The sequence below is a fragment of the Saccopteryx bilineata genome, chromosome 6 (genome assembly GCF_036850765.1).
Source record: "Saccopteryx bilineata isolate mSacBil1 chromosome 6, mSacBil1_pri_phased_curated, whole genome shotgun sequence".
Taxonomy (NCBI): domain Eukaryota; kingdom Metazoa; phylum Chordata; class Mammalia; order Chiroptera; family Emballonuridae; genus Saccopteryx; species Saccopteryx bilineata.
The window spans coordinates 106,299,225-106,325,968 of NC_089495.1; the positions used below are offsets into that span (position 1 = coordinate 106,299,225).

At 36.0% G+C, this 26,744-nt stretch overlaps 1 protein-coding gene across 4 annotated transcripts in view; it reads left to right on the forward strand.

Moving 5' to 3' along the window:
* The window catches only part of FNDC3A (fibronectin type III domain containing 3A), a 157,151-nt gene that overhangs the window by 90,748 nt on the left and 39,659 nt on the right, over window positions 1-26,744 (forward strand). For all 4 annotated transcript variants that reach the window (XM_066234376.1, XM_066234379.1, XM_066234378.1 and 1 more), the window contains 3 exons: window positions 12,461-12,698; window positions 16,851-17,120; window positions 21,578-21,636. In XM_066234376.1, coding sequence (XP_066090473.1) covers window positions 12,461-12,698; window positions 16,851-17,120; window positions 21,578-21,636 — 567 coding nt within the window. The remainder of the gene's footprint in view (window positions 1-12,460; window positions 12,699-16,850; window positions 17,121-21,577; window positions 21,637-26,744) is intronic.

The window sequence follows — 26,744 nt, forward strand, 5'->3', positions numbered from 1 at the left end:
ATGTTCAGTATCTTCTGCTGGTTAGATTCTGTGTAGTCTATACTCATTGTCTCAAATCCTTTTGGAAGTATCCAGTTTCTTTTCCTTCAGTAAATTTACACTTGAAATTTTCTTCAGGCCTCTCTTACTTCCTCCTTGATTATGCCAGGATATTGATGGGATATTGTGGTGGATTCATTGCCTACTCTATGAAACTACATGAATGATAGTAAAAAAAAAAAAAGGCCATGCTAGTAGGAAGACTTGGAAGTAGTAAGCAAATTAGAGTCACAAAAGCTGGGTGTGTGTCTTATTTTAAACCCTGGCTGGCCGCATGGTATTGGACAAATCAACTTCTTTAAGTCTCAGTGTCCTCACTGTAAGGTGAGATAACATATTTAAAAGTACTTTGTATGCTTTTCAGAAAAGTATTCTGCTACTGTCTTTACTTTATTTAAACACACTGATCCTTAATTTATTTTAGTATGCATTCTGTCTGTATTACCCTGCTAAATCTGCTCTGATATGTCCTAACCCCAAAGGAATTTTTTCTAGCCTGATCCTCTTTGACCTCTAAACATTTGACATCACTGATATGAAGTACCTCAGGTTTCCTTGACATAGTGCTGTCCTGATTGTTTCTACTTCTCTGGTTGCTTCTTTGCAGGCCTTTCTCCCTTTACATAAAACCATACTTGGGTTTTTTTCTCTCTGGCATAGGTTCAGTTCAACAAACATGTATTGAATAGCATCGTGTGCCAAATTCTGTCTTGGATACTAATGACAGAAAGATGATTAAGATAAATAATTTCAGTGCAATAATAGGGTATCCTGCTGTTCTCTCAGCTAACAGTACCTTTTATTTTTATGGCAAAATCTTATTCTTCTCATTCATGACTACCTAGAAGTAGCTTTTCTTGAACCTTTCCAGGTATTTCTCCTTTTGGGTTCTTATGGCACATTGTGTAGATCCCTCCTTCAGTGAATGAATCACACTGTTTATAAATTCTCTTTCCTGAGATTATGAATTCTTACAGGTCCCCTATTCAACAGTGTTCAGCAAAATCTATTGAGTATCCTTAAAGGCCAGGCACTCTTCTAGATGCTTGGGATACATCCACAAATAAAAGATGCAAAGACCTCTGTCCCTCTGTAGTTTAAATTATTGTGAGGAGAAGCAAGAAGTAAGCATAATAAATGGGTAAGTTATAGAATGTGTGGGGTGGGGAGTGGTATGGGCAGGAAAAGAAAGAAAATAGAGCTGGTTACATTTTTAAAATAGCGTGGTCAGTGTGGTCAGACTTGATCTTATTGGAAAGAGGACTTTTGAACCAAGTCTTGAAAGACAGACGAAAGTTGGCCATGCATTTACTTGAGGGAAGAGAATTCTGGGAACAGAAAGAGCCAGTTCAGGTGGCCTAAGACAGTGGTCCCCAACCTTTTTTGGGCCATGGACCAGTTTAATGTCAGAAAATATTTTTACAGACCGGCCTTTAGGGTGGGACAGATAAATGCACAAAATAAAATTATGCGACCGGTGTAAAAATTGTGGTATTTTTAAATATAATTGTCGAACTTACGAGACAAGCGTCAAGAGTGTGTCTTAGGTGGATGTAACAGAGGGAATATGGTCATTTTTAAAAAATAAAACATCGTTCAGACTTAAATATAAATAAAACGGAAATAATGTAAGTTATTTATTCTTTCTCTGCGGACTGGTACCAAATGGCCCACGAACCAGTACTGGTCCGCGGCCCGGGGGTTGGGGACCACTGGCCTAAGATAAAACCACATGTCGGAATGACAAGGAGGCCATTGTGGCTAGACTGAGTCCTCAAGCAGAAAATAGTAAGTAATGGGGTCAGAGAGGTGACAGGACCAGATTTTTTAGCACTCTTATTCATCTTTATTTCCTCAATGCTGAGTACAGTACTTGTTATATAATAGGGTTTCAATAAATACTTATAAGTCAATCAAATAATCATCCAAGTTGAGGTTCTATTATCTTTAGGCCAAGAGCCACTAAAATAATCTTCCTATATTATGTTGATCTTTTCACTTCTGTTATCATAAAGAGCCTTTAGTTGGCTTGTTCACACAGGGAAGTCTTGATTCCTTACATATAAGGCCTTACAAAGCTGTCCTTATTGGCCGTTGTACCCTTTTCTTCATATATCTAATGACATATCCCTTTCACATCTCACTTGATGTTTTTTTTTCCTCCATAGTTTTATTAATGCTGTTATCTAGGGCATGTTATTCATTCCCTCATTTCTGCCTTTTGAAATTCTACCCATCCTTGAAGACCTAAATCAAGTTATTCAAACCACTCTTTGTTATGTATTATGTATATTACATACAGGGAACTTAAAATCCCATAAGAGAAAACAGTATCTATTTTAAGTTCCTTGAGGATTGGAGGTACTTTTTAATTATTTTTGTTCTGTGGTAACTAGAATATAGTAGGTGTTTTTTAAATACGGTATTTGTCAAGTAAGTGAATGAGCTTTAATAACAATCTTACTGGATGGATTATGTGAGTCTAGTGGGCTACTATTATCAATCTTAATTTAAGATTATCTGTAGGAACTGTATCATTTTCCATCACACAGAGTAATAATCCAAAGACAAAAATCTAGTTTCATGATGTATGGCCAGTAGCCACGGCCACCATTAGAGCCGCCTGGCCCGTGCAGGTTTGCATTTGATTTGGACAGATGGTAATGAAACAACGGAGTCAAGAACTGGTGGGCCATCAGCTTTAATCCTAGCTTGCATCCCAGCGGGCAAGAAATACACACAGTGGGAAAACACTTCCCTTTCCATTCAGGGCTCCCAAAGCCACTGACTTATCCGAGTTTCCTAGAATCAAAGCTTTCTAGCTCACTAGCCTCATTCACTTCTGTTCCCCATTTCCTTCTCTCTACACAAACTCTTCACAAACTGGCTTCTCCTTCAGCACTCCGCCATCTTGGCTGCTTCTCTCCTCCACGTGGCCTTTCTCTGCTCTCTTGCATGGGCTTCTCTGCCCCATTTTGTAGTATAGAAATCAAAACCTTTAATCCAATATACAAACAAGGAAGTCCTCTGATACAAAGTCACTTATCTAAGGCATAAATGGGATTCTTCATAAGCAAGGGTCCCCAAACTTTTTACACAGGGGGCCAGTTCACTGTCCCTCAGACCATTGGAGGGCCGGACTATAAAAAAAAGTAGGAACAAATCCCTATGCACACTGCACATATCTTATTTTTTAAAGTAAAAAAACAAAACAGGAACAAATATAACATTTAAAATAAAGAACAAGTAAATTTAAATCAACAAACTGACCAGTATTTCAATGGGAACTATGCTTCTCTCACTGACCACCAATGAAAGAGGTGCCCCTTCCGGAAGTGCGGTGGGAGCCAGATAAATGGCCTCAGGGGGCCGCATGTGGCCCGCGGGCCGTAGTTTGAGGACCCCTGCTCATAAGAGTGCACCACCCCCTATCATGCAGCAGTCAAGGGTGTGGGAAAAAGCTTAGTTTTAAAACTAAGCCTTAAGCTATAATGACTTTGCCAGTCCACAGCCTGTCTCTCACACCCAATGCAAACTATGAGCAAGCAAACATATATATCATATTTACAAACTTATTTGACCAACACATGATTATTGAAATAATTTAAGTACCACTATGTAAGAATGGATTCTAGCATTTTGATATCTCTGTGAAAACACAATTTCTGATGGTATAAAATACTTATTAAGATCCAGGTTCTTGCACAGATGAGTACTTGATAGTTGTCCAAAACCTGACATGTAAGCAAACATAACTATAACAAATTTAGAAACTAGGAGTTGAACCAAATATCGAGACACACATATACAATAATAAACTATAACCTGTATGTGGCTCAGCAGGAACTCAGTAGCACATATACTAACTCTATAAACAGCTGTCATTTGTAGTCTCCTTTCAGGCTTTTATGCACTGATCTCTCTTCATGGCACCAACTTAAATCACCTTCATCCTTTGCATTATGTGTTTCTGTTGTTGAAGGCCAGTGACCTAAGGAGGGTCAGATGATATTTTTTGCTGTATCATCATGTGATTCAGTACATACTAATGGGATTCAGAAAATTTATGTATCTTAAAAAGTTTGGTTAGGCAAGGAAGGACAACAAAAATAAAAATCTGGTGTTGGGACTTTTTAGCTCTATCACTGAGGAAATAATGTGGCATACATAAACCTAAGAGCATTTTGGGCAGAAAAATGAAAAGGCCAAAAGATAGCTGGATCTTAATTTAAGATTAAGATTTATAACACATGAAGAAATCATGATTTACCTAGGATGTATCAACCTACAAATGTATGATGTTTATACTAATGGCACGTACCTGTTAAGTTTAGAACCACTTTAGATACGAGCTCGTTATTAACTCATACATATATTTTAGCTTCATTTTTGAGAATAACATTAGACAGTCAGGGTGTCATACTTTGGGAGTAAGTGGTTCTTTTTTTTTTTCCCCCTTTTTTGTATTTTTCTGAAGTGAGAAGCAAGGAGACAGACAGACTCCTGCATGTGCCTCCGACCAAGATCCACCCAGCATGCCCACCAGGGGCCGATGCTCCATTGTAACCGGAGCCATTCTAGCACCTGAGGCAGAGGCCATGGAGCTATCCTCAGTGACCAGGCCAACTTTGCTCCAGTGGAGCCTTGGCTGTGGGAAGGGAAGGAGAGAAAGAGAGAAAGGAGAGAGGCAAGGGTGGAAAAGCAGATGGGCACTTCTCCTATGTGCCCTGGCCGGGAATCGAACCTGAGACTTCCACACACCAGGCTGACGCTCTACTGCTGAGCCAGCCGGCCAGGGCTGGTTCTATTTTTCTTATTTGCAATTTACACAGGCCTGCTATTAATTGCTGGTTGTGGTATTCATCCTTTGCATTCTTAAGAGTTCTACAATGTTGTTTATTTTATAGTCTTTGCACCTTATAGCTTTGATACTGTAGCATTCCACTCAACATTAATTGGAATAGTGAGACTTAATTTTTTAATTATACAAATAATTTTTATTATTGAATCAGAAAAATAGATCATTTAAAAAAATCATTATTTAAAAATGTTTTGTTCACCATGACACTAGATAAGATACTATTCAATGTGATAGGAAGACCTAAAGCTAATTAAAATGATGATATGCATAAAGCAAAATGAAATTGTTCCAGAAGCTTAAAGGAATATTAACTTTGCAAACAGGCAATTTAAAATATATTTAGTGATAAAGAACAAATATAGTTGTGTATTTTAAACTATATTTCTTATTATTATGTAGAAAAACTTGAGAAATATATCAAAGGATAGAAAGAAAAAATTACTTTAAATATCCAGAAATACTTTGGGTAAATATTTAGTATATTTTCTGTTAGCCATTTTTCTAATTACAAACATAATTTTATAAGAAACTTTAATGAGTCTTATTATGATAATTTAATAAATAAGAAAGGGAAGTTTGTCAGAGTTTGACATACTGCATAGAGGCAGAAGTGTGTGCCAGTGAACTAAGATATCAAATGGGGAAGATACAAAAACTATAAAACTCAAACACAAAGTAATTAATGATAGAAAGCAAAAGGTGACAGCAGTTCAAAGGGACTTAATTTACTGTCAAATAATACTAATAGGCACTACAAGCATAACTTGTTATTTCAACACTTGGTATTTTAGTAAGAACGATAATGACTTACTCGAAAAAAGAATATAGACAACCTGAATGGGACTCCTGAAAGGCAACATCAAAAGTTCTCTCCTTCTGCCTTTCTTGTAATGGTCTCCTGTTTTTGTGGACTGTGGGTTGCTGTGGTGATGAATGGGTACCTAACAGGGAGGGGATTGTAGATCTCATAATGCAGGGAAAGGGCCTATATCAACTCAGGAAAAGTTTCAGATTACAGTTTTGAGCTGGGCTTGGCCTTTATGTCAGCATGCAGCAATGAGGCCAGTAAATTTTCCAGAGATTCTGTATACTGGTTTGATCTGTCTTCTCTGTCTTTCCTGGGGAAAACAGCCAAAAAGACAGGCAGCATGATAATCTGGAAGGTAGGGGGATTTAGAAATTTAGGTGAGGATGAAGAGTTATAGCTAGAGCTAGAGAGAAAGTTAGTGGTCACTTACTAACTAACGTATGTGTGTGTTTAAATACATAAAATAAATATCTGATGAATGAATGATCAGAAATACCGGTATTATTGAATAGCTTGAAGTAGGAATAGTTTTGCGTTCATGGTGAGGCCATAGAGTAGAGGGGAAGCAAAATTTGTAAGAATTGAAGAAGGCACAGAATGCTGTTAGCATGGTGTTGTAAGGGGGGAAAGAAATACATTATTCTAGTAGAAGTAGCAGAATACATTTATTTCTGTTCATATTATTTACTCAACAAAAATTGAGCATATGCTGAATGTAATACACCAGCAAGTGGGGAGAAAATGGTAAATAAAAGATATTTATCATGGACTGTATATTATGGTGGAGAAGGCACAGTATAAAATGTCAGTAAACACAAACTCCTTTTTCTGCAGCCCCTCTCAATATGTCTATATTCAACAAAAGAAAGAAAACGGCTTTGCCTAATTAGAAATTAGTGGTAGCACCTGACCAGGCGGTGATGCAGTGGATGTGGATAGAGCATTGGACTAGTACTGTGATGGTGAACCTTTTTATAAAAACCACCCACTTTTGCAGTGCTGGTCAACCTGGTTCCTCCCACCCACTAGTGAACATTCCAGATTTCATGGTGGGCCAATCACTGCGCCATTTGGTTGCTCCACTACAGCCAGGCACTGAGGATAGTTCCAGGCACTGAGGATAGTTCGATTGATTTGAGCATCCACCCAGACAGGAGTTGTCAGTGGGTCCCGATTGGGGCACATGGAGAAATCTGTCTCACTATCTCCCCTCTTCTCACTTAAAAGGAAAAGAAATTATGTGGCATATGTGGTTAGGTAGACTATGCTATAATTGTCCCATTTGATTTATATTTCATTGTCTTTGTTTTAATTTTTTACATAAACTAATTTGGATTCTTCTTTTTTCCTTTTCACAACTTGTTGATTTTATTTTAATCATCACCAGTAGTGCACCCCGTTATGGGAAAAATTCAGTGTCTACCTGGTTGGCCATTTCTCAGCAGCTGGAGACTTAGCAGGTAGTTTTGAGGTCTCCAGCCTCACACTAAAGTTACTGGATGCCCACATGGTTACTTGAAGTGGTTGAGCTAGAGCTCTCCACACTCACTTAGTCCTAGTCTGGCTCTTTTTCTCCCCCCCCCCACCCCAAATATCTTAGTTTTTTTGTCATTTTTAATTGTGATAAAATACATATAACAAAAAATTTACCATAACCATTTTATATGTACAGTTCAGTGACATTAATAAGTACATTCACATTGTTGTACTATCACTACCATCTTTTTATCTTACAAAACAAACTGTACCTGTTAAATAATAACTCCCCATTCTCCCTTCCCCAAAGTTTGTCTTTGTTTTTTAAGTGTTCTTTTTTAGCAGAAAAAAATGGTTTTAATTTCATAACCAGATAGCTTATGAAATTTTTTCCTTTTTCTCTAGTGAGATCTCACTTGTGTTGTGAAATTTTAAAAAAGAGGGGGGGAAAAACTAGAAGACCAAGTACTTGTGGATTCTATGTGCATAAATTGGAAGAGAACATAGAATTGAAGCCAAATTGCCTGAGTTCAAATACTAGCTCCACTACTTACTGTGTAACCGTAGCAAGTTATTTAACATTTCTATGCTTCAGATAACCTATCTAAAAAATAGAGATGATAATACTGATTGTAGCATTGTTATGAGTATTAAATACTTATAGTTAATACACGTCTCTAGAGGAACTTTCAGTTAAGTTATAGACTAAGACATATGCATTTAGAAAATTAACAAATACTACACCGTTATGCCTAACAATTGACACAGAACAAATGCAGTGGAAGTGATAGGAGAGAGACATGACTGAGATTGTGGTGTTCAGGGAAGGGTTCATGGAGAGCAATCAGAAGAAACCATCTAGGCTCCTAGTCCCACATCTCTGTAAGCATCTGGATTTATATGCTCTGCTTGTCATCTTGAGACATACATTCTTCTGTCTAGACCCAGTGTGCCCCTGGGGTCCTGGATCCCTCCCCTTTTGTTTGCTCAAGGACATTTCGCTAGCATTTTTCTTCTCTCCCTTCTGTATCATCAATTTATTTTCTGATGGATCATTTTTATTAGTCTGTCAGCATGTTGTAATTGCTCTCAATAACAACAACAAATTAAAAAAATTCTTGACTGTATTACTACCAACCACTACCCTATTTTTATCTTTCCCCCTGTAGGAAAACTTCCCAAAATTGTGCTATTAGCTCTTTCATTTTCCTCCCCACTATCTCTCTTAAACCCATTCCAATCACACTTTGCCCCTATGATTACACCAAAGCTGTTCTCATTAAGGTCACAGTGACTTTCACATTGCCAAAGTCAGTGGTCAGGTATACTTCATCTTAGCCTGTCAGCATTTGACAAAGTTGATCTTTTATCCTTGATAGACATCACCACACTCCACACTCTTAGATTTCTTCCTACCTTACTTGGTTGTCCTTTCCCAGTCTTACTGGAACTGTAAACTACTATATCTAACTGCCTACTTGAACTCTCCATTTAGATGTTTCATAGACTTAACCAAGCTCTTGAAAACCTCACATCTCAAATCTTTCCCCCAAATAACTTACTCTACCCTACAGCCTTCCCCATCACAGTTTATGAAAGGCCATCCTTTTATAGCCTCTTTTCTCACTTGTCCAATGGAACCATCAGCTAATCTTATTGTTTTACCTTTATATACTGCTCACAAAAATTAGGGAATATTTCAAAAGGAGTATGAGGCTATAAATATCCCCTAATTTTTGTGAGCAGTATACATATGCAAATTATGAACCACTTCTCACAATCTTCATTGCTTCCACCCAGTCTAAGCCATCACCATCTTGTCTAGATTTCAACAGTAGTTTCCTGAACAGTTTTCCTGATTTTGCCTTTGCTCTATGGTCTAGTCTCAATTCAACAGCCAGAGTAATCCCATTAAATGTAAGATTATATCAGGATTTCTCGACCTTGGCACTAAAGACATTGTAGTCTTGATAATTTTTCTTGTAGGGAGTTGTTTATAGGTTATTTAGCAGCATCCCTAACCTTTGGCCTCTACCCATTAGCTAACAATAGTACTCACTCCCCCCACCCCCACATTATAACAACCGAAAATACCTCTAGATACTGCCAAATGTCTAAGGGGCAAAATCACCTTTGGCTGGGAGCCACTAGCTTATTTCACTCTTATGCCAAAAAACTCTGGTGGTTCCCATTCCACTGAGAGTAAATACTGAAGTTTTAAGTCCTTAATAGCCAGTACAGCCCTACCTGAGTTGGCCACCCCTCACCCCCTAATCTCTTTGACCTCAACTGTTTCTGTCCTTCGCCTTTATGCTGTCCTTCCTCTTTTATGCTAATCCAGGTACTTTTACTTTAGAGGCTTTATTCTAACTCTTCCCTCTACCAGGACACTTCAAAATTTCTGTATGGCCAATTCCTTCAGTTTCTTCAAGTCTGTGCTCAAATTTCATTTTGCCAAGAAGGCCTATTTTGAACACTATTTTATTCTATAACCTGTTCCCCTCCCGCAATACTTTTAATGCACTCTTACCTGCTGTTTTCTTCTATACTATTTTATCACCTTGCAGCATAAATAATTCACTTTCGTTGTTCTGTTTGCCCCTGTGGGTCTGAGCCCCCACAAAAACATCACTTAAACTTTTTCTCTCCTAAATTACCAGTCTTTGTTTTATTCAAAAACAAATATTTTTTTAAATGAGTGGGGATGGTAAAGTTAGAAATAGACTTGGAAGGATAGATAAGATCCATGTGGTTATTGATTAAGGGGAAGCAAAAGTTAAGAGGAAAAGGTACAAAAATGTTTAAGTCAGTATGAAAATAGGTTTTTTAATATACCAGCCTACCTAGAATTAAGGTTCAGTATTTGGTGTAGAAGAAAGACACAGCTAGTAAGGTAGGTTGGAACCAGGTTGAATGCCAGGTTAAAGAGTATGGACTTGAATCCTATTGGAAATGGGATCATTTGAGATTTGTGAGTTAGAGAATTGATAAAGGTAATAAATGGTATATTGTGACAGACCCTGTGGTTTGGCCACTCAGAATTCATTCTAAACTTCTTCTGATGCTCTTTTCTGTAGGTTAGAGACTGAAAAGCTATAAAAAGTTTCCAGATTCTCTTCAGCTAGGGTGGACGATTTTGTGTCCACCAATTATATGTACTTGTTTGAAGGTTGAATCCAGAACTAAATTAAGTAAGGGAAAATGTGGGATATGAGGCATCCAGTTTGCTGGAAGCAAGGCGTTGCAGTTCCAGAGCTTCTGTATAAAAAAACAGTGAATTCATTTAGTCTTCTAGGCCTATGTTACAGACAAGTTATCTCACACTCCAACAGGTAAGGATGGTTCAACAGACTATTTAATCACAACTATCTTTCTAAACCTATAATTTGCTTTTAATGAAGGCTTATCTGTACCCTAGAGTGTTTTCTGATATATCTACCAAGCACATGTTTTTATATAAAATTTGCTCTTCTTAAGCATAATAAAACTTGTTTTTCTCCTGAAAATATCAGGATTTGCTTTTCTTTTTCCTTTTTTTTTTAATTTTTCTTTTATTAATTTTTAGAGAGGAGAGAGAGTGAGAGAGAGAAAGAGAGAGAGAGAGAGAAGGGGGAGGGAGGAGCAGGAAGCATCAACTCCCATATGTGCCTTGACCAGGCAAGCCCAGGGTTTTGAACCAGCGACCTCAGCATTCCAGGTCGACGCTTTATTCACTGCGCCACCACAGGTCAGGCAGGATTTGCCTTTAAGTTAGCACTTTACCTTCTAATTATTTTCTGTTTCCTTAGGAAAGGTATTGTTAGCCATTTTCTACACTTCAGTATAAAAGGGTAAAGGCCTGCCTGACCAGGCAGTGGCGTAGTGGATAGAATGTCAGACTGGGACACGGAGGACCCAGGTTCAAAACTCGAAGGTCGCCGGCTTGAGCGCAGGCACACCGGCCTGAGTGCAGGTTCGCTGGCTTGAGCCCAAGGTCGCTGGCTTGAACAAGGGGCACTCGCTCTGCTGTAGACCCCTGATCAAGACACATACATGAAAGCAATCAATGAACAGCTAAGGAGCCACAACAAAGAATTAATGCTTATCTCTTTCCCTTTCTGTCTGTTCCTATCTGTTCCTCTCTCTGTCTCTCTCACACAAAAAAAGGAGGTAAAGACCCTATTTTAATGGAGGGATTCCAAATTTTGAGATAAAACTCTGTATTATTTTAGTCTTTCCTATATGTCCTTGCTGCTCCAGTCAGGTTTAAAGGGAAAAAGACATCTGTGGTTTTTTTTAAATCCTTTTCTATAGTGTGACCCCTTTTTAAAAATGTGTAATTTCTAAGACTTGAACCCACAAATATTTTTTCTTAAATGGGAGTTAATATATTAGATGTTTCTCCACTAAAATGATTATCCGTTAAAATTGTCAAGGTCAGCACTGGCCAGTTAGCTCAGTCGGTTAAGTGTGTCATCCCTAAACAATAAGATTGAGAGTTTGATCCCCAGTCTGGGCACACACTGGATGCAGCCAAAGAATGCACAGCTGAGTGGAACAAGTGGATGCTTCCCTTCTTACTCCCTCTCTCTTTCTTCTTCTTTCTCTCTAAAAGTCAATCAGTAGATAAAAACAATAAAGTCCTGGCCAGATAGCTTGGTTAGTTGGAGCATTGTCCCCAAGTGCAGAGGTTGCAGGTCAGGGCATGTACTGGAGCAGCTTGATGTTCCTCTCTCTTCCCTGCCTTTCTCAAAAAAAAAAAAAAAAAAAAAAAAAAAATTGTCCTGGCCATGGTCATAAGAATTTTATACCTAAATTCATTCAGTATATGGTTGATCTTAGGAGTCTGGATCTGATTTTTTTCCCTATTTTTCTTCCACAACCTGTGTTCTTTCCACAGCTTGTTTTCCCTCAACTCTCACCCATATTATGAAAAAGGAAAATAATTCCTGACCCTATTGTGTCCAAACTAAAAATGCCCTGGAGTCTCCCTTAATTTTTACTACATCACTAAATGCATGTAACACATAGGATAAATACCTAATATCATAGCTTGTTTATATTATTATTTTGCTATTCTTGTTAGTGTTTTAAGATTTATATTGCATTATATAACAAAAACTTTCTCATGTTGTTCAATTCTAATTTGTGTGTTCTTAATGTAATTAAAATCTTGTTGATTCTATAATATTTTTAAAATTAATTTCTAGTGGTGTAAAAAGTCTTACTCTATCATATTTCAAAAAAATTACTTACATTCTGTAGAAGAAACTTTTAATCTAATGTTCATTTTTTAGGTTATTGAAGACAATGGTGTTCGAAGAGTTGTTGTGGTTCCTCAGGCACCAGAATTTCATCCTGGTGGTCACACAGTCATACATCGTTCTCCACATCCTCCTATGCCGGGTTTCATCCCTGTCCCAACCATGATGCCCCCTCCACCACGCCACATGTACTCACCAGTGACCGGAGCTGGAGACATGGCAACACAGTATATGCCGCAGTATCAGTCTTCACAAGCATATGGAGACTTAGGTAAGATGTCTAAAAAATTCCTGTTTAATGCAATTGGCTCTTCTTTGCTTGAATATAATAAATACTAGTGTCATATTATATAAAAGAAACAAAAAATAGTAACTGTCACAGTCATTTTCTGTTACCTAAGCACTAGGCCAAGTATTTCTATCTCATGATCATCTTTCAAGGAGATGAGTAAACAGAAAATCAAAGAGGGGGGAAGTACCTTATATCATATAGCAATATTAAGTGAGGACACATTCAAAGAGGTTTTTCTCCTCTGTTATGCTTTCTAGGCTCTGAAGAAAATATTCAGCCAGGAATAATCACTCCATTGTTAAATCTTGAAGGCTGTCATGCTACTAACTGAAGTTGCTAGGTTCTGTTGAGAGGTCAAAAAAAAACATTAAGACATAACCTCTGCCCTCAGGAAGTTAATTGTTGGGAAGAATAGACAGCCATCCACACAAAATAGCAATCTTATTCTTTCCTGTAGATTTACCATCTATATACTGAGGGTTCTCAAATTTGTATCATCACCAAAACCTCTCTTCTAAGCCACAGACTTATATTCCTAACTGGCTTCTTGATAGCTCCACTTAAATGTCTCATGCATCTTAGTTACAGCATTTCTAAAACATAAATCTAATTATGGAACCTGCTTTTTACTGTTAACTTTATCTCAGTATGTGGTACCACTGTGTATTATATTTGCTCAGCTGAAAACCAGGTGGTAAAATGTGATTCCTCTTCATCATTTAGTATTAGTTTTATTTTTAGAAATTTCCCAAATTTATCTACTTTTTCTTAAAACTGCTACTCAGATCTAATGCGCCATCAGCTGTTGTCAGGACAAGTGCAACATCAGCCTTCCTGTTGGTTTTCTGCTGTCATTCTTGCCTCCAACCTTCGAAGATCAGCCAGAGTAATCATTTTAAAACATGTATCAGACTATCCCCCTGTGTCAGCGACTTCCCTTTGCATTAGTATAAAATTTTAAACCCTTTCCCAGACCAGGATTTCTCAAGAAATCCTTAGCACTCTTGATGTTTGGGGATGGATAAGTGTTTGTTGTGAAATAGGACTCTGCTTTTTAGGGTGTTTAGCAGAATCTCTGCCTTCTACTCACATGTCAGTGGCACACTACTCCTACCCTCCCCTCAATCCTCACCTACTTGTGACAACTAAAAATGTCTCCAGACATTGCCCAGTGACCCCTAGGAGCCAAAATTGGCCCTGATTGCAAACCACTGCCCTGGACAAGGCTCTGTCCTGTGGCCTCTGCTTGCCTTGTCCCGTTTGTCCCCCTTGTCTCCACAACCCCCTTCTGTTTTTCAGAACTGCCAAGCTCTTTCTTGCCTCAGTGCCTCTGCACGTGGTATTCTCTGCCAAGACTGCTCTTCCCCCTTTTCCTTGGAGGGCTGCTTTTTTTTCTTTACGTTTCAACTTGGATGACTTTGTTTATCAGTCTATAGAACTGAAATCTGCTTATTTCTTTCACAGAACTGAACACAAAATTACTTTCTCCTGTATTTGACTTCAGTTCCCTGTGAACTGAATTTGTTTTATTCATCACCTGTTTCTCTTGTATTTACTTAGTAAAACCTGTCATTTATGCTTAGTAAATTTGTAGAAGATAAACCCTAAATACAAAATTTTAAATATAAATATGATTCACAATGCTGTGAAGGGAAATGACATGTAAAAAACTGAAAACTAGCTACTTAATAATGATGGAAGACAAGAGTCATATTGAGTTGAGGTTATAAACCAAGGAATTTGTAATCCTAATAACAGATCCTAATAATAGATAATTTTATAACCAATAGCTGCTTCCGTGATTCTTTTCCACATTTCATATGTATTCCCAAAGTGGAACTTAATCCAACATTTCACTGTCAACAACTACTGTTATTAAGCTTAAATTTTGTGATATATGTATTGTATCACTTTAAGCCTCGATAAAATTCTGCAAAGTAACAGGTGAAGAAACTGAAACTAATTTTTGCATGACCACTACTAGTTCATTGCTGAGGGTTTTAACCCTCTCAGTTCTTTTTCATAATAAAGTCCTTGCTCTCTCTAGGACATAGTTTTGATATCCCCTGCCCATGGCTCCTATATTATTTTATCTTGTAATAAATAAGATACAAAAAAACATTTGTATAAGTACATTTTAAAAGTATGTGCTAATTAATTAATTTCTACATTTTTCTTTTTTTATTGAGATATAATTAAGATAACAAAATTCACCAGTTTAAAGTGTACAATTTAGTGGTGTTTAGTATATTCACTATGTATCATATTTACTACTGCTATCTAATTCCAGAACATTTCTACCCTCCCAAAGAGAAACTCTGTGCCTATTAACAGTCAGTCCCAATTTCTTTTACCCTGTCTTCTAATCTGCATTTCTAACATTTCTGCATTTCTGTGGATTTGCCTATTCTAGACATTTCATGTCAATGTACATATGACATGTATGCTTGATATAAATGTTTGTACAATGTGTAGCCTTTTTTGTCTAGCTTTTTTCACTTAGCATATTTTTTAAGGTTCATTTCAAAGTTGTAACATGATTATTAGCACTCCACTCCTTTTTATTCTGAAAAATACTCCATTATGTGGATATAATTTTATCCAGTCATTAGTTGATGGACATTTAGTTTGTCTCCACTTTTTGTCTATTATGAATACCAATGCAGTTTTGGTATAAGCATTGCTGGGTCATGTGGTAATTCTGTAAACTTTTTGAGGAATGACATAATTGTTTCCCATATTGACTACCCTATTTTATGTTCTCACCAGCAATGTATAAAGGCTCAAATTTCTCCGTACCCTTACTAAAATTTGTTATTGTCTGTCTTTTGATTCCAGCCATCCTGGCATATGAAGATTTATTTCATTATTATTTTAATTTGCTTGTTCCTAATAACTATGAGTGTTAAGCATCTTTTCAATTGATTATTGGCCATTTGTATATCTTATTTGGAGAGATGTTCAAATCTTCACCCATTTTTTAAATTAGGTCATTTGTCTATTGTTGAGTTGTAAGAGGTTTTATGTGTTCTGGATACAAGACTCTTTTCAGATAGTCTGACAGATTTTTCTTGCTTGCTTGTCTTTTCACTTTCTTGATGGTATCCTTTGAAGTAGAAAAGTTTTTAATTTTGATGAAGTCAAATATTTTGATTGCTTGTGCTTTAGTTGTCATATCTAAGAAACTTATGTAATCAAATATCATACAGATTTACACCTATGTTTTCTTTTATAAGTTTTATAGTTTTAGTGACTACATTTAAGTCTTTGAGGCACTTTGAGTTAATTTTTCTATGTGATGAAAAGTAAGAATCCTAACTTATTTTTTTATGTGTAGATAACCAAATTCTTATGCTTTTTATTCTAATGTCATTGTACATAGACTTCTAATACTCATTTCAAGAATATTATAATTTTCTTAAAGCACTGATAAATTAAAACTTCTGGGATTTTTGAGACTTTTTAACTTTAAAATAAAAATAAGCTGAGGAGAGTTGATTTAACACTGTTTATTGACTATATTAATTTTATTATATTGATGTGTGACTTTTATTAGAATGAATACATTTTTTAATACAACCTTCAGTTTATAATATCCGAAGATGTAATACTTTGTACCTAGATTCTGTTACTAGTAAGCAATAAACTCTTTTTTGCTAATTCCTACAACTTTAGTTTTTAGTGATTTGATTTTTTGAATCATAAGGGAATTTAATTCAGTTAGGTATTTTTATTTTTACCTATTTTACATATTTGAAGTTGAAAGATGCTAAAGGTAATGGCTACAAAAAAGTAAAAGAAAAAGAACTGTATACAGCTTAGTTCAAGTCTTATTCCGCACCTGTGGTAATCATAGCATACCACCAAGCTATTTCTATGAAGAATAATTGTTACTTGCGAAAAGGTGAAGGAAAGGGATGTCTCTGTAAATTTATTCTACATCTATAATCAAGTCACAAAGCTTGGTTTCATCAGTTGGTAGAGACATAGAAGTAGCTTTTCTGTACAAAATTATTCTTCAAAATATTTTGTATTTTATATAATTATGATAGGTTTATTTTCTTTTCACATTCTATAAATGTATTTGGATAAAGTAACCTTTTAACTGTTTTTTTATTTATTTCTTCCTAGATGCTCACTCTACACATGGAAGGTCCAACTTTAGAGATGAAAGGTCTAGTAAAACGTATGAACGTTTGCAGAAAAAACTAAAGGATCGCCAAGGAACACAGAAAGATAAAATGAGCAGTCCACCATCATCACCCCAAAAATGCCCTTCTCCCACAAGTGAACATAATGGACTTATAAAAGGGCAGAATGCTAGTGGGGTAAACACAGGATTAGCAAAGAACAAGTCAGGGAAAGGGAAAGGTGGCACACACATCGATACAGAAATCGAAGGTAACTATTTAAAATACTCAGCTATGCTCTCTGGTACTTTTCATCAATATTTAACAGACTAAAAGTATATTCTAACTTTCTAGTCGTTTCATCATGCTCAAAATAAACAAGAGATTAATAGCCTAACACCCCTAAATGTAAGAAAATGTTTTAGAACTTGAATTGTTACTGGGGTACTCCTGTTTACATTTTGGAGGCACTTAATTAGTAATTCTACTTATATTGAAAATTTTACTAACCAAGAGAAATTTGTATTTGATACAGAAACTTAGATAAAGTTTTTCCAGATTCCTCTTCTTAATGTGCCTTTGATGAGGTCATGATATTTTCTATCAAAACTTTATTTTTCCCAACATCTATGTGTAAGTTCCTGACAGTAACTATTTATGTCATTCACCAATTTAGTGAGATACTGTATCACTGGGGAACAAAATTTTTGTTGTATCCACAAAAACACTTGTTCTTACCTAATTCGAGTGTGCTGATCTCAAATGGGACATTAGTTTTTCTCTATAAGCTACAGTTTTTTTGCAATTCAAGATTTTAGGTTTTCATCTTACTGTAAAATTTTCAGCATTTAGTTTAACATAATGAAGTAGAATGTCTTCTTCAGCATCATCTTTGTGAAGATACAATAATTTATATAATGCAGTAAATACACTAATACACTAAAAGATATGATTGCATCAGATTTGTCTACAATTTCAAAATAGAACATAGTAAAACTTATTTTAATCATAAAATTTGTACAAAACTTATTTAAGTTCTATTCAGGCAAAAATTTGCATTTGTAGCTCTTGCGTTTGTGTACTTGTTGAGGACGATCTCATTTGATGTTCCAGCAGTAGTCTACTCATCACTAATGGCTCCAAGATTTTTGGGACTGTTCAGGAAGTGAATCTTAACGCTCATGTTACATCCAATGTCGTGGAAAGCCAACAGCATCCTTTGAACCAGAACTTCATAGTTTTCTGCTTTTTTGTTGCCAAGGAAGTTCTTTGTAACTGCCACAAAAGACTGCCATGCTGCTTTCTCCTCCTTACTCATCTTCCTGGCAAATTCTTCATCACTTATGAAGGTTCAAATTTGAGGTCCATCGAATACACCTGCTTTTATTTTCTCAAAAGACAAGGCAGGAAAAGCAGAAATAATATGTTGAAAGCATTCACTTTCTCTATTCAAAGTCTGAACAAACTGCGTCATTAAGCCAAGTTTGATTTGAAGTGGGGGAACAATGATCCTGTCTCAATTAACTACAGGTTCATTCACAGTATTTTGCATCCCTACTTCCAGAGCTTCACATTTCGGCCACTCCTTCTGCATCCAGTGTTTCTCCCGAGCTTGGCTGTCCCACAAACACAGAAACCGCCTTTCTATTTCCGAGCAGAAATAAATCAAAAGCCTTGCTGCAGCTTCACAGCCTAAGCCATATTAGAAAATATAGCTTTTTTTACTGGAGAATCCTGTTTGGAGAGTGTTGGGTATTTAGAGCTCTGTGTCACAGAGCTCAGCTGTCCCACAAACACAGAAAGCAAGGATACTTCATAAACCTCTGTTGTCCTAGCAGAAAATTTACCATTTTAAGATCCACACAATGATCCAGTTATGCTCCTCATACTTCAGAAAGTCAAGGACAATTTTTATGTCATAATCTTCTCGCAGATGAACTGAATAACTAATTGGAGCCGCTGCATAAACATTACCATTGTGTAGGAGAACACATTTCAGACTCCGTTTAGAGCTGTCAAGAAATAGCCGCCATTCTGTTGGACTGTAAGTGGTAACACCTAGGTAGCTGAGAAGACTGCTGATATCATGACAGTAAACAAAGTGTTTGTCTTCGAGAAAAAGTCCACAAAAATTTGTTCACACTTCCTGAAATGGGATACTTTAGCTGACTGGTGAAGTACCTTTTTTTCTTGAAGCCTGGAGGCTAATAACTCAGCTGCTTTCTTTGATAGGCCCAAATCTCTTACTGAGTCATTCAGTTCAAGTTAGCTAAACTGCTGAGGGGTTAATGACTGCTTGGCATTAGAAGAAGACCCTTCAGATTGATTCTACAACCATTTCCTCATGCATCTTATCAAAATACACTTGATCACCATGTTCACTTTCTTCATCCTTAGAAAAAATAAAACCATTGCAAACTGGAACCAGGAGTGTCTCAGATAGGTCGTATTGCTGAAGAAATACTAGGATATGCGATCATAAGCCATTTTTTCTTGCCAGTGCCCTTTGTATGGATCAGACAGAAATAACAGTCACTGCTCTGTGGTCCTTAGGTTCACACCAAACCATGGGAATACCAAAAGGCATTCCTTTGCATTTTCCTTTTGTCCAGTCACAAAGCATTTCCTCACAATTATGACACACAATATGAGAAGCCCACTTCTTGTCTTGATCACCAAGGGGTTCGAACTTGAAAATAGGCAATATATGCACATCACAAATGATGAAATATTGCGCCTTTGACGTTGAAGTGTATAACAGCCACATATATAACAGAAGGTGTCAGGACTATTCCTACATTTACACCTACTCAAAGAAGCCATGATTCAATCTTAAATCAAAATAAGAGGGTGTTTTTATCAGATAATTTTTTACATTTAAAAACAGCTACAATTGCCTGACCTGTGGTGGCGCAGTGGATAAAGCGTCAACCTGAAAATGCTGAGGTCCCCGGTTTGAAACCCTGGGCTTGCCTGGTCAAGGCACATATGGGAGTTGATGCTTCCAGCTCCTCCCCCTTCTCTCTCTCTGTCTTTCTCCCTCTCTCTCTCCTCTGTAAAAATGAATAAATTTAAAAAAAAATTTAAAAAAACAGCTACAATTATGTAAAAGTGATGTTTGTAAAACATTAATTGCCTTGTGGTTATGTTCAATCCAAGAGTCGTTGCCCTTTAACTCCAATTTAAAAAACAATGCATGCCATTAACTGTAACAAAAAAATTAAAATTGCATAAAAACTAGAGCATGCACCAAAAAACGGATTTCAGATTTGGAATCAGCCATGCAGAAATATATAGAAACAGTTCTAAAACTTCATGCAACAGAAAATGAAAATGAAAATAAAATTGTTCTCCGGTCAGTGTAGAGTATTCTCCATCCCTTTCTTCAAAAGTTCTTTTCTCTTAAAATCCTCATGTTTTCCTTAGATTCTTTCCCTAACCTGTGACTTCACAATGTGAACTCTGGGTGCTACTTCCTTTTCTTTAAAATTTTCACTTCTCACCAATAAGTTTTAATGTTTTAAGGGCTCCTCGCTTCTAGATTAATATCTTTTTTCGCTTTTTTTTTTTTTTTTTTTTTTGCTTTTTTTTTTTCCGAAGCTGGAAACGGAGGCAGTCAGACTCCCGCATGCGCCCGACCAGGATCCACCCGGCATGCCCACCAGGGGGCGATGCTCTGCCCATCTGGGGCGTTGCTCTGTTGCATCCAGAGCCATCCTAGCGCCTGAGGCAGAGGCCACAGAGCCATCTTCAGCGCCTGGGCCATCTTTGCTCCAGTGGAGCCTTGGCTGCAGGAGGGGGAGAGAGAGACAGAGAGGAAGGAGAGGGGGAGGGGTGGAGAAGCAGATGGGCGCTTCTCCTGTGTGCCCTGGCCGGGAATCAAACCCAGGACTCCTGCACGCCAGGCCAATGCTCTACCACTGAGCCAACTGGCCAAGGCTAGATTAATATCTACAAAAATGTTCTTTTATATTTTTGAGACCTCTCGATCATTCTTTTTCAGCACTGGTGTTTCAGAAGAGTTATAAGTTTCAAGTATATCAGTAGTGGCTATAAGTTACAGTCAGGTCAATTATATTCCTATTTTGGGAACAATAATTAAGGCATCTAATGAAACAAATAGTTAATTTGTCACTAAGAGGTATGAGATTGGCAGCCCTAGCTGGGTAGCCCAGTTCATTAGAACTTTGTCTCGATATGCCACAGTTGCGGGTTCGATCCCTGGTCAGGGCACATACAAGAAACAACCAGTGAATGCATAAATAAGTGGAACAACAAATCAGTGTACCTCTATCTCTATCTCCCCCTCGCTCCCTCCTTCCCTTCCTCCCTCTTCTTCTCTCCATTTTCCTCTTCCTCTCCCTCTTCTTCTCCCTCTCCCCCCTCCTTTCTTTATCTAAAATCAATTGGAAAAAAAAAGAAAGAAGAATGAGGTTGGCAAGTAAGAACTTTGCAGGGAACAAATATTTTTTACAAGTATGAATAAAAATATACTTTCTGTAAGAAAAACTTGCTAGTTTAGATAAATATATATTGGTATAATTAGTAATCATGATTAAAATAGAAATAGATACTAAAACAATCCTGGAGAGGTGCAAGCTGCTGAATATGAATTAAGAAATAAAAACTAGAAAAATATCTCAAATACTAAGTTTCAGAAAACATTGTGGAGGGAGTGAGATGATTGCATTTAAGCGCACTTTTTAATTTCAAAAATTTTTTTTTAAGAAAAAGATGAAGAAACTAAAGCCTTTGAAGCATTTCTTTCCAACATTGTCAAACCAATGGTAAGTATTTCATGTATTTTCTTTCTGTTTATATTTAGTGTGTTCATATAAGATTTTGGTATATTTTTATTCAGGCCTTACTTAAAACTTAATTCTATATAAGGAATATATTAGGTCAATAATGGGTCAATATGGATTTGACATAAGGAGACAGATGTTATCAGTGAAGCAGAATGTTCAACCAAGAATTCATTTCTTAAATAAAGATTGAATATATGCTAAATGACATTGAAAATCATTTTCAGTCTAAGAGCTAATAAAGCATGTAGGCACAACTAATTGTCAAATTTTTTAAAACAAATTTGCATGATTTCCATATAAAATATGTCCAGTTAACTCCTGATGCATAAATAGTTAAATAATATCAAACTGTAGAGGAAAGTTAATATTCTTTAATTTTTTTATAAGTGTAGATGTAATAGAAGAAATCAGAAAAACATATGGTAGTAGAATTGGCTACATGTAAATTTCTGCATGATTTTTAGCCTACATAAAGGCTGTCGTTTTAATAGGAAAAATATTTACATCAGATGTGACAAAAAATTAACATTCAGTTAAGTCCTCATAAAATTAAGACCCCAAAGGATTCTTAAATAGTAATCAAAAGAAATATAAACTTCTCTGAAACTGTACAGTCCTGTTTCTTAATAAAAAGCTACACAAACAAAAATGTATGTTGCAGCACTAATATTAACAGAAATAGGACAAGGCATGCATAGATAAATTGGAATGTTTTTACTGGACAGAATGATTATAGCAATTTAAAAATATGGTTTGAAAGACTGCAAAAACACTGAACAGTGCTTTTGTAGGGAAAATGCTAGGGATCAAACTGTGAATACCACAATTACAGCCTTGTGAAGAAAAACCTTTACCAAAAATTAGATAAGACTAGAAGGAAAAACTAAAATACCATGATCATTGTTCTGATTATTAATCGTTTTTTTTCCTGCTTTTTGTAAGAATTATAACTTCACTGCATTTTAAGAGCAGCTAATAAAAGTTCCAGTGACTGATTGAATCCGTGTATTTTATAATTAATACAGTAAAATGTGTAAGTAGTACAGAAACAGAATAAAAGTAAATCTTTTTACCCACGCCTCCAATTTAATCATGCCTGATAGTTTGGGATTCCTTCTAGTCCTATTTCAATTCATTTGTATATATACATCCAGCAAAATATAAATTTGCTCTCTTGTCACTATGTAAAAAGATTATACTGTACCCTGTTATTCTGTGTAGCAAGCTATTTTCTCTTACTACGTTATTTCTTAGCAGTCTTTTTGTTATTACATTATTCTTTGAAGAGCTACATAGTTATCCATTCTATCAAGGTATTTATCATCATGATAACCAATCAAAATATGAATTGAGCCCTTACTATATGCCAGTAAATAAAACATATATATATGTCACATGTGCATGTAAAAAGTGCTGTTACAGAAATAGGGTAAGGTGATGAGTTACTGGGGAGGTGGGAGTTATATAAATAGAACAATCAAGAAAGCTTTTATGTGAGCCTCTGAAGAGTTAGAAAAGTCACAAAAGTTGGAAGGAATAGGAAAGGGAGAGCGTGACAACTTTGCCAGATAGACCATTATCACTGGAGTGTAATAAAATGGAGGGAAAAATAGTACAGAATGTGGTGGAAGAAGTAGACGACAGTAGGCCTTTCAGCCAGGATAGGCCATTCATTAAACACTGATAAAAGTAATTTGGTTTTCAAAAGAAAATGCTCTGCTTATCCCCCAAAAAAATCTATGGTAAAATATTTTGTGCTAAATTATCTAAAAAATAATTTGCTCTAATTTTTGTTAGAACAGATTAGAAAAGTTGTTACTTTTAACACCATTGCTTCAGTTACCTTTTATTTTTACCTCATTTTAGGAAGTTTGAGTAAGACATTCACAAATTTAGTAGGCTACTATTGTCCTATTTCTTTTTTTTTCTTATTTTTTTCCTTCTCATTGAATTTATTGGGGTGACACTGGTAACACAATTATTAGGTTTCAGTGCACAATTAGGTTTCAGGTGCACAATTCTATAACACATCCTCTGTACACATCAGTGTAAATATACACAGATTTATTGTGTTTACCCCGTCAAGTTTCCATCTATCACCATTTATCCCCGCCCCATACCCTCCTCCCCACCAACTCCTACAGTCACTGTTGTTCATGTCCATGAATTTTTTCTTTTTTTTATACTTAGTTCCTTGTCTCCCCAACACCCCACCTGACAGCTGTCAGCCTGCTCTCTATCAATGAGTCTCTGTTTTGCTTGTTTATTTTGTTAATTAGATTCCATGTATGAGTGAAATCATGTGGTACCTGTCTTTCTCAGACTGGCTTATTTCACTTAGCATAACGCTCTCCAGGTCCATCCATGCTGTCCCAAAGGATAAGATTTCCTCCTTTTTTATGGCCAAGTAGTATTCCATTGTGTAAATGTACCACTGCTTTTTTTTTTTTTACCTACTCATGTACTGATGGACACCTGAGCTGCTTCCAGATCTTGGCTATTGTAAATAATACTTCATTGAACACAGGGGTGCATTTATTCTTTCAGATTAGTCCTTCAGGTTTCTTTGGATAAATTCCCAGAAGTGGAATTGCTGAGTCATAAAGCAGTTACATTTTTATTTTTTTGAAGTAACTCCTTACTGCTTTCCACAGTGGCTGCACCAGTCTGCATTCTCACCAGCAGTGCAAGAGGGTTCCCTTTCTCCACATCCTCTCCAATACTTATTCATTTATTGATGATAGCCATTCTGACAGGTGTGAGGTGATATCTCATTGTGGTTTTAATTTGTATTTCTCTGATGATTAGTGACATTGAACATTTTCATGTGGCTATTGGCCATCTCTGTGTCCTTGGTCCTTTTTGGAGAATTGTCTATTCAGGTCCTTGTCCATTTTTAATGGATTGTTTTGTTTTTTTCATGTTGAGTTTTATATGTTCTTTATAAATTTGGGATATTAAGCCCTTGTCAGATTTATCAAATATGTCATTCAGTGGGTTGTCTTTTCATTTGTTGATGGTTCCTCTTGCTGTGGAAAACTTTTTAGTTTGATGTAGTCTCATTTGTTTATTTTTGTTTGTTGGTTTCTCTTGCTGAAGTTGATATATCAGAAAAAATGTGGCTGTGAGTAATGTCCAAGATTTTAGTTTATGCTTTTTTTTTCTGGTCCTATTTCTTCTGACAATCCTGAATAATAAATTTGGATTCTCTAGTTATGTCTCATTCTAATTTGTTCTCTTTTAAAAATTGAGCATATACATGTAAATCAATGTAAACATACAGATTTAGCCCTGGCCAGCTAACTCGGTTGGAGCATCATCTCAAAGCGCAGAGGTTGCCGGTTTGATCACTGGTCAGGACACCTACAAGAACAGATCAGTCTTCCTGTCTTTCTCTCGCTCTCCTTCCCCCCCCCAAGGTCAATAAATAAACATAAAAATATATATACAGAATTATTTTATAATAGCTAACACAAACTTTCTAGTGTCAGACTCTATCCAAAGTACTTTGAATATATATATGCACTACTTCCTTTCATTTTTGCAACAATTCTCTATACTATTTTTCCTGTTTTACAGATAAGGCAAGAGTAGGTTTAATAAATATAATTGAAGCTGACATCGAAATTCAGGCATTATTCTTTCAAGATCTATATATATACAGGTTATATCACGATTAAAAAAGGAATTTGATCGCCTTAATAGAATTATTTGAATGATATAATAACTAATACTAGCAGGATTTACTTGTTATACTATATAATATTAAAAGTATAATTTTTTAGGCATATAAAGCTTGAAACAATTTTTTAAAGAATTTCTTGCCCAATATTATGATAAAGAGGTAACTTAATAAAACAGTAGTTCTGTGTCATAAAACGTAAAGTACCGTTAATGCTGATGGTTTTGTTATACTTGTTTTTACAGTTTTACAGCTATGCCTTTTTTAATTAGATTTACATGAGCTGTGAAGTCTAGGTCAGGATTTTTTGTGGTTGTTTTTGCATGCTCTAGTTCATTTAGAATACCAAATTGTATTTATTCACTTAGTCATTTCATAAATATGTGACCATTTACAAAATGTCAGATACTGTGTTAAGAAGCTGGCGATAGAATTGGAAACAAAAGGCAGACATGGCCTCTGCCTTCAGAACTTAACTTAGTAGAGTAAGCATTGTGCAGTAAATGTAAAATTATATCTGTAAAGTGTCAGAACAAAGAGATACAGTGCTATAAGAATATATAAAAGGGGACTAAGACTTTGATTGTAATGTTAAAGTTTCCTAGGGAAGAATGATGGAACTGAAATATAAAAAAAAAGTAGTAAAAAGAAAAAGTAGTAGTTAGGGGACTAAGACTTTGATTGTAATGTTAAAGTTTCCTAGGGAAGAATGATGGAACTGAAATATAAAAAAAAAGTAGTAAAAAGAAAAAAGAAAAAGTAGTAGTTGGGTACTGTAGAGAGGGCGTGAAGACAGTTTTGCAAACATTAACCAGCATTTAAAAAGGACTGAAACCAGCATTTAAAATGATTGGAACGTGGCACATTTGAGGAACCAGAAACGAAAGAAAGAAAAGAAGAAGAAAAGCTTAATCATGTGACTCAAATGTAGGGTGTGGAAGCTAGTCTTAGCCTCAGCTGCATACTCAGGAGTTAAGTGACCTGGGACAAGTCACTTAACCTTTCTGAATCTGTTTCTTCTTCCATAAAATAGGATATACAATAGTTATATTGTATATTCTCATATGCTGAAGGTTAAAAAAGTGGTATCTTGTTTTAATTTACATATATTTAGTTATGGATATAGTTACACGTCATTTCATATATTACCCATTTATATTTATGTGTCTTTGGAGTCTGTGTCCTTTCCTCATTTTTCTCTTGAGTTTTTTTTTTTTTTTTTTTTTTTTTTGTCTTTCTTATAGTAAGATACTTTGTAAGTTGGAGAAATGAACCCTTTCCAATGTTACAAGTGAACTTTTTTCTCCCATTCTTTCTTTTGACTGTTTACACTAATAATTTTGAATGGTTCAAATGGTCTTTAAATTTTTATTTAACCCATTCAACAGTTCAGATCAAATTATAT